Source organism: Anas acuta, chromosome Z (assembly GCF_963932015.1).
Source record: "Anas acuta chromosome Z, bAnaAcu1.1, whole genome shotgun sequence".
NCBI lineage: Eukaryota > Metazoa > Chordata > Aves > Anseriformes > Anatidae > Anas > Anas acuta.
In genome coordinates this window covers 4,511,696-4,525,099 of record NC_089017.1, presented here as the reverse complement: position 1 = coordinate 4,525,099, position 13,404 = coordinate 4,511,696, and the positions used below count along the sequence as shown (strand labels likewise).

Here is a 13,404-nt window from a genome sequence, read left to right as displayed (position 1 = left end):
ATTTTCAGGGGAGTCGAAGAGTCTAATTCTTACATTCACTTCCGTCTGATTCAGAGTCATTGGTTTATACTTTTCCATAATTCTGCACATTCCCAAAACACTGTGGAGCTCAATTGTGTGTAACAAATTTCTGACCTTAAAGGAAGGATGGTATTGAAGTACATAGCATACATAAGTTTTATTATTTAGAAAGCTGCATTGGGAACACAAAGATCTGGGCATACCTCATCACTTTAACAGACTTTGAACACTGGAACATTTCTTATTAATGTCTCCAAACATACAAGAGCAATGGTCTAAAGATGCTTCTAATTAAGGCTCAGCTCGAGTCAAACGATTCATCTGAAATCCAGTTCACTTCATCTACCCCCTTTATCTCTGACGGCCAGACAGCTTTTGGCATATTTTCATCCAAGAATCTGAGAGATTCCATTCAAAGAAGAAGAAAAAGACATCGGCTGGTTGGAGATTGAACTGGAGGCTGAAGTCACTGGGATAAAGAGATAAAGACTGAAAGAAAGCAAGAGACTCATGTCAGAGAAGAGGGAAAATACAAGACAGGCAGAAGACAGAAGAAGGGCAGGCAACCGCCACCTGTAGGGGAAAAAAAAAAGAGAAAGAATTGATCACAAAGCACTCAAAGAGCCCACAGCCATGAAAGCGAAGGAGGGACTGGAAGTGACACATGGCAAAAGGGAAGAACCTGATACCATTCAGGTAACTGTCTCAGCTTTGAGCACAATCTCAGGAAGACAATTTTCAAAGGGAAAGCAGTCAGCAATGAAAAACCTACGAGGCAGAGCAGAACAAAGCAATACAAGGGAAAGAGAGGAATGAAAAGCACGGGGACAGGTGAAAAGAGCATAGTGCTATGCTCTATGAGCATAGAGCTTGCAGTGAAAGGGACAAGGACGGAAAGCCGATGGAAATGATGCTCAGTAGAAAAAGCAGCCTCACAGGCAAGCAGCAAGCTTGTTTCGTGCCTCTTTACAAAGACTGGCAGAGAGGAAGAACGTGTCTGAGACACAAGTGCAGGGCCTTAATCATTTGTTTTCAAAAGAGATTTTCTTGACAAGAATTGGGATCTAGACCTTGACTCACCAATTACTTGTATAGCAGCCATCAGGCCCCAGTAAATACCACTCATCGGGCCGCGATGGCGCAGTGAGTTGCGCAAAGGTGCAGCCACTTACTCTGTGACTCTCCAAGCCCCGGTGACGTGGGCTGTACTTTAAATGAGTGAAAATGAGACAAAAGCCTTTGGCCTCCAGAGCCGGCTAGTGATTCACACAACTCCTCCACTGCAAGAATATTCCAGGCGATGAAAGCAGATGAAACAGCACAGACAAATATAGGGAAGGCAGAACGGGACACGTTAAAATTATTTTAAGGAATTGTAATTAAAGTTATGCAAAAAGCCGAAAATCCAAAAGAGTTTAAACAGTTTGTGATGTTTCAAGAACTTTAAAGAATGCCTTTACAGCACGTTAATTCAGTTTTTCAACTAACATGTGAATCAAAGCCTATCCATGTTGGAATATTTGAGATGACGGTTACTGAAAGTGACCGAAAAAATGTTTATGTGGAAATCGTAAGAAGAAAAAAGAAGAGAAATTGGGATTTAGGGCAAGCATCGAATCCCAATCTCAGACCATACCGCCATTATTAACGGGTTTTACGGTTGTAGCGTAAACACCTTCATCATCTAGGCTGGAACACTGTGCAGCGGGCGCACCTCACGGGGCCCCCCTCTCCTTGCCTTATCCTCTCGGAGGCCCCGAGGCCCTGGCACAACAGGCGCTGTGGCTGCTTCAGCCAGGTGCCCCCCAAGGCGCCAGGCCCTCCACCCCCGAGCCCTGCTTCGGGGATGACGTCACGGCTCGGGGATGACGTCACGGCTCCGGGTGGGGGGGGCGGGTGACGTCACGGCGGCACCACCCTTACCTGCCGCTGCTTGTCGCCCCCTTTAGCCGGCATGGCGCCCCCTCCACCGGAAGTTGATTCCGGTAACCATAGCAACGCGCCGGAAGTGCTGCCGCCCAGCCACCCCCTCCCACTCTTTCTCCTCTCCCATTTTCCCCTCCCCCTCATGAATATGCAAATGAGCGGGGCGGGGCGTGGCGGCGGACCCGGAAGCGGCGCGGCTGAGTCACGGCGGCGGCGATGAGGCTGCGGCGGGCGGCGGCGGCGGCGGGCGCCTGAGCCAGGAGGAGCCGGGAGCAGCCCCCGGGAGCCGCCCCCCCCCCCTCCGCCCTGCACAGCCCTGCCTCGTCCTGCACCGCCCTGCCCCGCCGCCACCATGATGGAGGAGATTGACCGGTTCCAGGTGCCCGCCGTGCGCGCTGAGATGCAGCCGCTGGTGAGCGGCGGGCGGGGCGGGGCGGGAGGCACCCGCTGGGCTGCTGCCTGCTGCCCCATACCCCCCCCCCCTTTTGGGATTGGGGTTATTGATTAGGGAGGGGAAAGCCAGCCGGCCCCGGGGCCGTTACATAACGGCCGGCCCCTGCTGTGTCATGGCGGAGGGTGGGGGGGGTGGGGGGGTGGGGGCTGCCCCGAAATGTGCCCCGCATGGGGGCAGGGAGGGGGCACGGGGCTGAGCACCCCCCCCCCCCGGGTCACCCCCGGCATCCTACGGGTGGGTGGGAGCCGTGCTTGGGGCACTGGGCTTGCTGCAGGCAGCCCCCGGGGTGTGTGTGTGTGTTTCTGTGTGTTTGTGTGTGTGTAAAAACCGAGGGCACACCAAATGGGCTTGTGAGCAGGAGGGCTCCTTTGTTGGGGGTGGTCTCCAGGCGGGTTGGAAAAGCTTCGCTGAGAGATTGTGGGAATAGTTTCAGGCTGATCTTTTTTTATGGTTCGGTTCCTCGGTTTGTAGCCTTTGGGGTGGGAGGAGAGCTGTCCCCGCGAGCTGAGGGGACTTGTTGCGTGCTTGCTGTGAGGTTTTGTTGGGCACGGCGAGGTGGCCCCGTGTTACACCTGCTGGGGAAGGCAGTGGGTGTAGTAGTGAGGCGAGCAAGTTTGGAAGAGCTCTTGGCAGACAAAAAAGCCAAATCTCTTAAATACGTCCCAAATCAGTTGGTGTTTCTTATGGGATTTTGTTGGGCGTATGAGTAAAGGGGTGGAAATGGTATTTGCATCCACGTTTGCATAGACGGAGTGGGCAGCACCTGAGGAGGTGACTTGGTGCAGCCCAGCTGTCTCAGGGTGGGATGGTATGGCACGCAGCAATGGTAGTAAGCTTCAGAAGGCTCCCTTCCCCTCCTCAGCTGCCCGAATTATGAACATTTCACAAAGGGATTTCACGCATTTAAAAAAAATTACTCTGAACACAGCTAAAGGAGGTTTTTTCCCTGTGCTTCATGGTTTCTGTTGATTTTTAAGTAATGGAGTTCATAGCAAAAATGCGTGCATGCGAGGGACTGCTGCAGTGAGTGGATGGTGAGGGATTCCTGCATGTACCTGGGAATACTGGCATCAGTCTCGGGAATGGGACGGAGCAAGTCTGGTACAGCATTTCCAGTGGCACCACCTGCTTGATGCTCCTGGTCAGCGCCTGGCTCGCAGGGACTGGTGCTTGTAAGGCTCCTTGCAGTTCAGAAGCTGGCTGCGGTTTGTAGTGGTTTGTTTGGGTGGCCAAATGCTGCTCCGTGCAGCTGTGTTGTTCTGTAGCAGCTACTGCTTGTCCTGTTCCTCTTCCTCTCCTTCCTTCCTACCCTATCCCATGTTTTTAAGTACAAAATAACCCGTGCATCTCATGAATTGTTTTTTTTTCCCTATCCTCAGTGGAAAAGCTTCAAATTCCACACTGTTGCAGGGACAGTGGTGTGTGCAAAATTGAAGGCTGAAGGAGTCTAGCAGTGTTTTCCCCATTTAAAGGGCTGAGGTAGAAGCTTGTTTTCCAGGTGTGACATGAGAGCCAGAACTCTTCAGAGATCAGTACAGCTGGTAAATGCTTAAGGAAAGCCATTTTCAGAACATAGTGTTTCTAATCCCATAAGTATCCAAACCTGCCACTAACAGTGTTGATCCTTTGTCTGTCAGGGGTGACAGAGTTGACAAATGGTAAAAATGCTTTCGGTTGTTCTTGTGGTTCTTCGATTCTGTAATTTCTAACTCGTGTAGGGGAAATAAACCTGTCTATACAAGCTGATGTGGACTTGTTCCATGCCCTACTGGTGTGTATTTTTGCCAAGCACAAGTCTCCCATCTTGGGAGGTGTCAAAAGCCTCCTGGGCAGCAGTGCCAGGGTGGCACTGCTTGAGCTGGGGCTTGGAGCAGGTGACCTCCAGAGGTTCCTTTGCAGTGGTTCTGCGCTAATGTCTGGTGTCCACGCAGCATGCATCATGACACTCACACTACTGTATTTGCTGAGCAGGGACAGAGTACTTGGCCCATCTATGACTTTTTGCCCAATTCCTTAAAATTCAAATGTGTCTGGAGGGGGAGCCTTGTCTCATGTCTGGCAAAGGGTTGTGTTGGTGTCTTAGTGCAAGGCTAAGGGCAGCACCTGACTGGAGCTGTGCGGAGTATCGCTTGCTCCGACAAAGCCTGGTGGGATCTCTGGTTGCTGCAAGCTGCTCCAAGCTAGTAATGGGGTTGGTCAGGGGTTGTGTTGCCGAGCAGAGAAGTATTTGTTCTGCAGGCTGTGTGCTGGCCAGCTCTGTTATGATTCCCATAACCTTCTCATCAACTGCAGTGTTTTGGAGCTAGGAGGGTGGGCAGTCATTTCCTTCAGCCTGTTTGGATAAGAAACACCAAGTCAGACAAGCTGCCTTGATTCTGCAAACACGGATTATGAGAAATGCTGACCCAAGAGAAGGTTCAGTGCAGGACTTAACGAGAGGGATTTGTTGCAGAGAAATGGACAGGATGCCCTACAGAACTTGGATCAACACTGACAAGTCATAGGGCAGGACAAGGCCCAGTGTTTCACGTCTCTGCAAGATGTATTATTCTGCATGTCTTGATACGGTGATGCAATTCAGTACACATTCCTTCTGGAACGCACATGTGGCATCTTTCTATAAGATTGGAGTGGTTTTGATTCTGATTTCCTGTCTTGGATACTGGTGGCTCTTGACTTCCATCCCCAGAGTATCTGCCCCTTCAAGTTAATTAATATACTCATTTTCCTGGGGTCTTGTTTACTCCTAATACTTAATATCATATGTTTCCTATCAACGTGATGCAAGCTCAACTGTGGAAACTCTGTTCTACTTAATTTCTCTTTGATCTCTGCCTGGTCACGATCCTTCTGATCCTTCCCCACAAAAAGGGATTTCTTCAGTAGCTGCTGGGCAGCAGGTTAGTTTCAGAGAGAGCCAAGTTCCAACAGAGCTGGGGTGCGTGATGTGATAAGGCCTGATAGATGGTATTTCTGGGACACTTTCGCTCTATGGGTAGCTGTCTTTGATGTGGCTGGGGTTTGATATGTTAACTTGCAACTAGAGAAACACTGCAAGCCTTTTGTTACATTGTTGTGATGATTGGTGTGGGCTTGTTTTCTCCAATTGCTTTTTTTTTTTTTATGGAAGGATTGATAACACTTCATTCTTGTTGCAGAGGTAGGTGTTAAACAGAGGGAGAAGTGAAGGGACATTTGCCCAGTGAAGATGCCCCAGACCAAGTGCATTAAAATAGTCTGGAGTAGGAATGGGGCAGCCTGTAGTTACATGCGGACCTATCCTAACAAAAGTTCAGCAGAGGAACTTCACTACACACTCTTCCCATGACTTAGAAGCTTGTTGTGTTGGCTAAACTCCTGCAAAATCCTTCCTATTTCTGTTAGAATGGAATGTACCAAGCCCAGTGCAGTGAGGTTGTATCTTGAATTTTGGCAGAATGTGGAAACCCTCCTGAGCCCGGCTGGTGTATGGTGGCAAACTGACAGATGACAGTGTTGGATCGCACATCGTTCCTGTACGGTAACGCAGGCAGTTGCTGTTCTTAGCACGGAAATGCAAGTAGAATAAAAGTGCATTTGCCCACATGGCATCAGTACCGCTTTTCCTGAGGAAAAAGCACCTGCCAAAATGCAGCAGCTTCAGAGGAGCTTTTCCACAAACTGCTGAGACTTTGGCTTGATTTCTGGAAGTGGCAGCTGGAACACAATATTTTAATTTCCCAGTTCTCCACCTGCTTGAAAAATTGAATTCTTTGCAGAGAAATTGGGCCAATGGTCCTTATATCTACTTCTGAAGTGTTGTGGCTGGGCTGGTTCCTCTCAGAGGTTTGCCATGCTGTGGAGCATTGGGTTGGCAGCCCGAGTTGTGACTGCTAATGCTGACCAAAGGATTTCAATTGGGCACGTCCTGCAGTGATGCTGATGGCTCTCTAGTTGAGATGCTGAATCCACGCTGATCCTGGAGGTGCAACATTTCTGGAAAACTCAAAGATGCAGAAGTTGCATTTCCACGCACCTTTTCTTGAAAATATCTTTTTTTTCCTGTTTTTGGTTTCTATATACTGGGTACTTAGTTTTTCAAAAATGAACTATAATTTCAGTCAGCAGACAGCATGAGCATTCAGCATGCTTATAAAATCTGCATTGTTAGCTTTTGGAAATATTGACCGTCTCCTGTTAGGGAAGTTGTGCTGTGTTTTAAGGTCTTTTTTGTTTTGCCTGATGCATCTCTAAAATAAGGGAGAACCTGAAAATAGAAAAGCAAGAGTTACTACCACTCAAAAAGAAAGGTTATACCTGTAGGGCTTAGAAATGGTATGTTAATGTAACATTAGGTCTCAAGTGCAGCTAGACAAGAAACTCATCTCTCTAGAAGGAAAAAGCTTCTAAAATGAAAATGTCATCCCTATGTATATTCATGGTAATGTAGCCCAGGGGTTACAGAGCTATATGTTTTGTAAATGCCTGCAGTACATGGGACTTGTAATGGCTCAGTGCTACAAGTTCTGAAATATTTCTATTTCAGGTGGTGCTTCTTTCAGTTATACAACCTGACTTGATGTGCTGCGGTGTCATTTATAGCCGGAGTCTTAAGAGTGATCTCCCTGAATACTTTGGTTCTGTCATGGTTGTTGTCCCCCGTATTGTACCAGGCCCATGGTGCAGAGGTACAGGAGCAATCTTCTTTTTTCCCCAGGCCATGGAAGAGCTCAGGAAGTTATTCTAGCACAGGCTGTGCTGAGGGATGCGGCTGCCGCTGCCAAAGGGTGCGGGAGCGCTGGCTCTGCAGGCTGCTTCCACTTTTTCACTTCTTTGCACAAAATCTTAAACGTAGTTCTTCTGTCAGTCATGTTGGGAGATCCCTTCACGAGCAAAGAAAGGTGTTTAAAAAGGGGCACTGTGAACTTAATGAAGAATTAAACCTGCACAGCCTCCTCTAGGGATTCTTCCATACCTCCCAGGAGCTTGTTATCCGTAGCTCAACATTAATATCTACTCAGACACCAGCTCGTGGTACGGAAATAGCCATACGCTCTCTCTGCCAGCAGTAACGGTAGGGCTGTAAGGAAGCAGACAAGGTGAGCAAAATGCCAGGGCAAGAGAAGAAAACAACGTGTGCCTTCAATTCTGCAAGCCTTCATTCAGAGAAAACTCTCTGCTCACCCGCAGGGCTGTAGGGCATATGTGGCCTCCCTGGAGCTGCCTCTTCCTGGCTGTCCAACTGAAGATTGAACTTGATAAGAAAAGAGGAGGGGACCCTACAGCTGGCCTTACCTGTGGGGTGGGAGGTAAGCGGGGAGCTGGCTAAAGGCACAGCAGGGGTTCAGTCAGTCACCATGGTGTGCCTGGTTTTTCCAGACATTTTAAGACCTTGGCTGGAGCAGTTGTCTTTCTGCTTCTATTCAGATCAATTATCTGTCACTTTACACAGACAGTCTGCAGAAATGTGTCTGCGCTTTCACCCCACGCTGCACGCACCGTGTATCTTCTGTGAAGCCTTGCACCATTTTGAATATAAGGTCCCGGTGGGGTTATTCAGAATCTGTCACTAAAATTGACGTCTTGGTGATGCAGCCACTTGCAACGAGTAAATCCGTCAGCTCCTGCTCTAACCCTGTGTAGTCCTCCTGACCATTATTCTTCTTCCTGAGGTTTAAATTGTAACATTGTTCAGTGGATCAGTGCCCGTTTTTGAGCATGTAATAAAAGGCAAGCATTCGCTTCTCAGCTTTGACCCCGAGGACAGGGAGTTGGAGTGAATAAAATCATAGGTGGAAATTTTCTTCAGTTTTGAAGAGAGCCTGCTGGGGAGCCTGCATGGCTTTGGGACTTACCCACTATGAATTCACAGGATAACAAGGCTCATCACTTCTTTGGGGAGAAATGCTCCCTTAAATACACGCAGCATATGCTGGCTGTACCCTACATGCTTTTACTTAGTGGGTTGTGAAGTCCTCTTGGATATGGACTGAGAAGTTTGCTGTTTTCATTAGTAAAGCTGAAGGTATTCTCTTGTAGAGAAGACTGTTGTGTCTCTGAAGATGAGCTAGTGAGATGCATTCTCTTCACCCCAATGTGCAAGACCTTACTTATTATCCAGAAAGTAAAAGGGAGAGCATTATTTATGTCTTAGAGCTACTCCTGTGGTATTGGCAAGCTGTCTAGTGAAGATGCAGCTGCTGCTTGTAAGCAAGTTATTTTGCTAGAAAGTTTTTAAGTTCTTTACTGAACTTGCTAAGTTCTGTGAATCTGCTGCTTTATTACAGAGGTTGACGAAGTGTCTGTCTGGAGTTAGTGGAAAAAGCCTAAATAAAGCTGTAGTATAGGTCAGGACATCAAATAACTAGCCACCGAGTAACTCTTGATGGAAAGTCCTGTAACACAGCCTGCTGGACCACTTCTTTTAGACTCCGCCCTGTGCTTTAGTAGGTTGATCAAACCTTTCTCATCAGCTGTTTGGGTACTGCTTTGCTCACCCACTTCTGAAAGGTTGCTTCCAGAAAAGACTGTTGGATCTTTTCTGTCAGATTTCGGTCTCCATCTGCATTCAGGGCCCTCAGACACAAATCCTTTTTCTCTGGGCATGGCATGATGTGTCATCTCATGCTTGTCTGACACTGTTTCTCTCACTATCTCATCAGTGTCCTTCCTGAGCTAGGATTCATTAATACGAGCAGCTGACCTTTTGGGCTCTGCAGCATTCAGTGTAATAAATCCTGTAGACAGTCTCTTTTCCTAAGAACGCAGGCACGGCAGTGATATTCTAATGCTCTCCGTTTCTCTCTGTCTTGTGCGTTTTGCTGATTACATGGGAATGTAGGTTAATGATGTAGTATACTTGTATTCAAATGAGCTGTGTCTTGTCTCGGTTTTTGTTCATATGCAGCCCCAGGTGAGAGCAAACCATGGTTTCTGTCCCCGTGTCAAAGACCCTCCCGTGTTTTTAGCCAAGCTAGTTTTAGGATCACAACTTCTTAGAGCGCACAGGTCTAATTCTGTTAGAGATGAGGAGATAAGGGGATTCAAATCCACCCAAAAACCTCTAAGTCTTACCAGTGGCCTGTTTGAGTTTGAAGGGCTTCACCTGCAGTGGTTGAAATGGTAGTAGAGGAGCGTACTACCTGTGGTAGTATCCTGATTGTGGGGTTTAACTTTTACTCTGAAACTTGTATTGTGCTCCGTAGCTGCAAGTAGGTTGGGGTGTGGTAAAGGACAACTTCTAAAATTGTTTCTGAAGTCTGCAGAACCTGAACATCCAAGGAACTGTCTGAACAGATCGACCTGAGAAATGAGAGAGGGAGGAAGAGCTGTCTGCGTTGCATGGGGAGCATGCTGTTCATTGAAAGGAAAAACCAAGTGGGAATGTTCCTGACCAGAGACTGCATTTAAATCTGCTGTCTGGCAGGATCTTGTGACTGATGCTTCTAAAAGCAATACGCTCTTCTGTGTGAAAGCATGATTTTCTTCTCATCCACGTGCACATGATGCAGATAGAAAATACGTCATCTCTGGTGGCTAGAGAAGTCCCTGTGGATGAGCACCACGCACACACAGGGTTCCTGCAGGCCCTGCTCTGTTGTCTGGGGCATGGAAAGGGGTCTTAGCTGGTAATCATACCGATGGAACAAAACAAGTGACAGTTCACCCTTACCAGCATGGCCTGTGCCATCTTCACAAGGGGTCTCAGGTAAGGACAAATGTACAGTGAGTGTTCCTGTGGCACAGCTTCCCCTCTGCTTCCCCTTGCCGTTGTTGGGGGGCTGCTTTGTTCCACTGGCAAAATGGAAGCACAGCCAGGGTCATCAAAATGCCATTGCATTTTTAGACATAGCACTGAGCCCTAATGGTGGCACATGTTAATTTAGTTTGAAAGAAAAGGGAAGGCACGGTGCCTGAACCTTGGTTCTCATAGTGGCTGTGTTTGGGATAGATGTGGAATAAAAGAAAGCCAAATACAACATCCTTCGAGAGAAGCTGCAGGAGAGAGGCAGAATATTTGGACTCTGATCTGGAATGAGTCTTGAGATTCTATGATTTAAGCTGTTTAATAAAAGGTGGAACAACAGTGAAGTGAAAAGGTTTTCAGTTAGTTGTGCAAGTGATAAATGTTTAACAAGTGTTTCATAGGATCTACCTGATATGGAAGCAGGAGGAAAAACGCTTTTCTAAGTTTAGGATTCCTAAACTCCAGGCAATTTTGCAGCAGAATTACAATGCAGTCCAGGGGAAGATTTAACTATCCCCTTTTCTCCCTGCCAACCACTTTCAGGTCTGTGGGTCTGTCTAGATCTCTGTAACCATTCTCTATCTAAGAGAAAAAAATAATAATCCAATAGCAGCCCTGAGAATAGCTGTAGGAACAGCATGTTCACAGGCTTTAAAGATGGAGGTCACCTAGCCTGCTGGAGCATGTAAAAGCTGCACTTTGCATTGGGTTGTTGGCAGCTGATAATCCTGGGGGAAACTTCTAGCTAGTGTGACGCAATTTCTGTATATCTGCTTATGTCAAGAGTTGGGTTTAGATTCCAGTTTTGGTCACCAAACTGGGATTGAGGGGAATGGGTATGGCAAAGGAGTTACAGGAAGTCCTACCTTTCTTGTGAATGTGTTAGGATACTTGCACTGAGGTTGAACCTGCATGAATTGCTACTTTGGGATGTTAATACAGGGCCTGAATGGACAGTCTGGAATTCTTCAAAGCACTAGTGATTCTCCTGCTGCAGCGATGGGGTAAAAAGACATACTACTTCTTTTCAGCTATTCCAGCAGAGCCAAACCCTTCAGTGGATATGCTTTATCCAGCATATCACAAAAGCACTTCTCCATGAAAAGAATGTCGTGTAGCTCTTGCAAAAACTGGGGCAAAGTGATTGTGAAAATAACCGAGATGATCCATGCTGTGCATGTAAGAATTATTATAAAGAGATTATCTGGTTATGGGAGAATGCTTCATTTGGATTATGTAGCTACGTGTAATTTATAAGCCATGCTTCTTCAGAAAAAGTTTCCTCATGCTGCAGTGGGAAATGTCAGACGTGAGCTTTTATTAACACTAAGGTTCTGTATTTGCAGCATTAAATTCTTTAAGGTTAATTTCTGGATTTGGGGGAAAAAAAATCTTTAGGTTGAGAGCAACCCAGCAAAAAATGTTTGTCTCAGCAGGTTCACTGGTGTTACACTCCGGGAATCTGCAGGTGCTTTTGTTTTAATTTGCAGAGGTGTGAAGCTTGCTGCTTGGTTTGTGGCTATAGGCTGTCTCAGTTTGACAAATGTGGAATATATATAGACAAACTCTTTTCAGTGACTAGGAATTCTGGTCATTGATCAGTCTGGGCGTGAGATGGAGGATGTATGTGCTAGTGTTGCCAAGGCACCGGCTCTGTTTTCAACTCTGCTCTGTAATCTAGTAATCCACAATGTAGACTCTAATAGTGCCAATGTTTTCCCTTGATTGTCCATATGATTAGCCCTAGAAGCAATATTTAGTACAAATGTGCCTCTGTAGAGGTGCTGTCCAGAAGTGGTCAATGCACTAGCAAAATCCTAGCTGGAGAGGCACAAGGTGCTCATGCTGGCATGAGAGACTTGTGTTTGCTGGCTTACTTACTTTCCTTGCCTGTTCTATGGTTCTGTGATTCCGTTTCATGAGCAAAAAGTTTGCTTTTTTTTTTTTCTTAATAAGCTGTGGCAGTTTGGCAATGGCTGTAATGCTAAGTGACCATCGATAATTTTGCTAAAATGAGTAGAGAAATTATGTGTTAAGCCTTCAGACTTCCCAACTTCCAAGTCCACACCTGATTATGAGTTTATTCTTCTTGACTGCATAAAGTCCTGATAGCTCTGGCAAATGTTCTTATTTGGTTTGAGGGTCAAGCACTTCATTTTGTTTTCTGGCTTGTTTTCTGTGGAAGACTAGTCAGAATTATAAGACATGTTGTGAGTTTTTTTGTTTTTTAATAGCTACATAGGAACCCAAAAACAAGTCCTGATGCATTTCCTTGTTGGCTGCTTCTTTCCAGGCCAGTTGTTTTGGTGTGGATTTTTTTTTGTTGTTTGTTTGCTTTTGAGAGATTTTCAAATGGCTACTGAAGTCTGGCTTGCCTTATTAATGAATAGCTGGGAGAAAGCTAAATGTTTTTTTACCACAGGTATTTCCCATTGGTATGGAGGCTGGTTGATATTGCGGAAGAACCTGCCGTGAGACTTTGCATAAATTCAAAACTCATTAACATCACAGGGAATTACTAGCAGTTGGTTGCAATGGTGATAAGGTTTTCATGCTGACACACGGAGAGCTGGGAGGCATGGCTGAGGCAGGCCTATTAAATACCACTCCAAATTTGACCTTCTGAAGTGTATTAGACCCTTGCTGGGATTTTTATTCCCTTGTTATCAGGAACTTCTTTTGGTTTAGTAGGTTTGAGGAACCTGCTCTTAATGGCCTGAAACGCTACTTCAGGCTGTGATCTTAATTGATAAACATGACATCCTTTAATTTTTCAAGTCTGAAGTCAATTCATCCTTTTTATTATGCAAAAATAAAGATGCTTTTCCTTGGTTATTACTGTGGCACGGGACTTAATTCTGTTGATTGCCAATGATGTTAAACAAATTCCGCTTAGCTGGTAAATCATTCCAAATATAATGGGCATCGCTTACTAATGAGTATTTTGGTAATTGCAGTAGTGCTTGCCCTGACTTCTGGAATAATTTCCAAGATGTGTTTTCAAATAGTAGTTTTTGCTGGATATCTGCCTGCTCTTCAGAGACAGGGCTGCTTTGCCAGAAGGTTGTGGTGCTACACCTGCTGTCCTGCAGTGATGCTGAGTGCTGATAGGGATCTAAGGCTACAAAGACAGTGAAGGGTCCATGGGGGAAGACATGTGAGGAGCAGCTGAGGTCCCTTGGTTTGCTCAGCACTGAGCAGAGCGGGCCGAGGGGAGGCCTCATGGCGGCCTGCAGCTCCCTCATGAGGGGAGCGGAGGGGCAGGCGCTGAGCTCTG

General features: G+C 46.5%; 2 protein-coding genes across 6 annotated transcripts in view; one reads left to right on the top strand and one right to left on the bottom strand.

Moving 5' to 3' along the window:
* Nucleotides 1-2,037, bottom strand: part of DNAI1 (dynein axonemal intermediate chain 1) — a 137,192-nt gene extending 135,155 nt beyond the window's left edge. For 2 of the 3 annotated variants that reach the window (XM_068667934.1, XM_068667936.1), the window contains exon 1: nt 1,945-2,037. In XM_068667934.1, the coding sequence (XP_068524035.1) occupies nt 1,945-1,977 (33 nt within the window). In that variant the 5' untranslated portion in view covers nt 1,978-2,037. Of the gene's footprint in view, nt 1-1,657; nt 1,878-1,944 lie in introns of those variants that run through there. The other variant, XM_068667935.1, reaches the window with a different exon arrangement.
* A 65-nt stretch (nt 2,038-2,102) lies between these two features.
* FAM219A (family with sequence similarity 219 member A) overlaps nt 2,103-13,404 on the top strand; it is a 96,287-nt gene continuing 84,985 nt past the window's right edge. Inside the window, exon 1 of one of the 3 annotated variants that reach the window (XM_068667939.1) lies at nt 2,103-2,326. In XM_068667939.1, the coding sequence (XP_068524040.1) occupies nt 2,300-2,326 (27 nt within the window). In that variant the 5' untranslated portion in view covers nt 2,103-2,299. Of the gene's footprint in view, nt 2,360-13,404 lie in introns of all 3 variants that reach the window. The other 2 variants (XM_068667938.1, XM_068667937.1) reach the window with 2 other exon arrangements.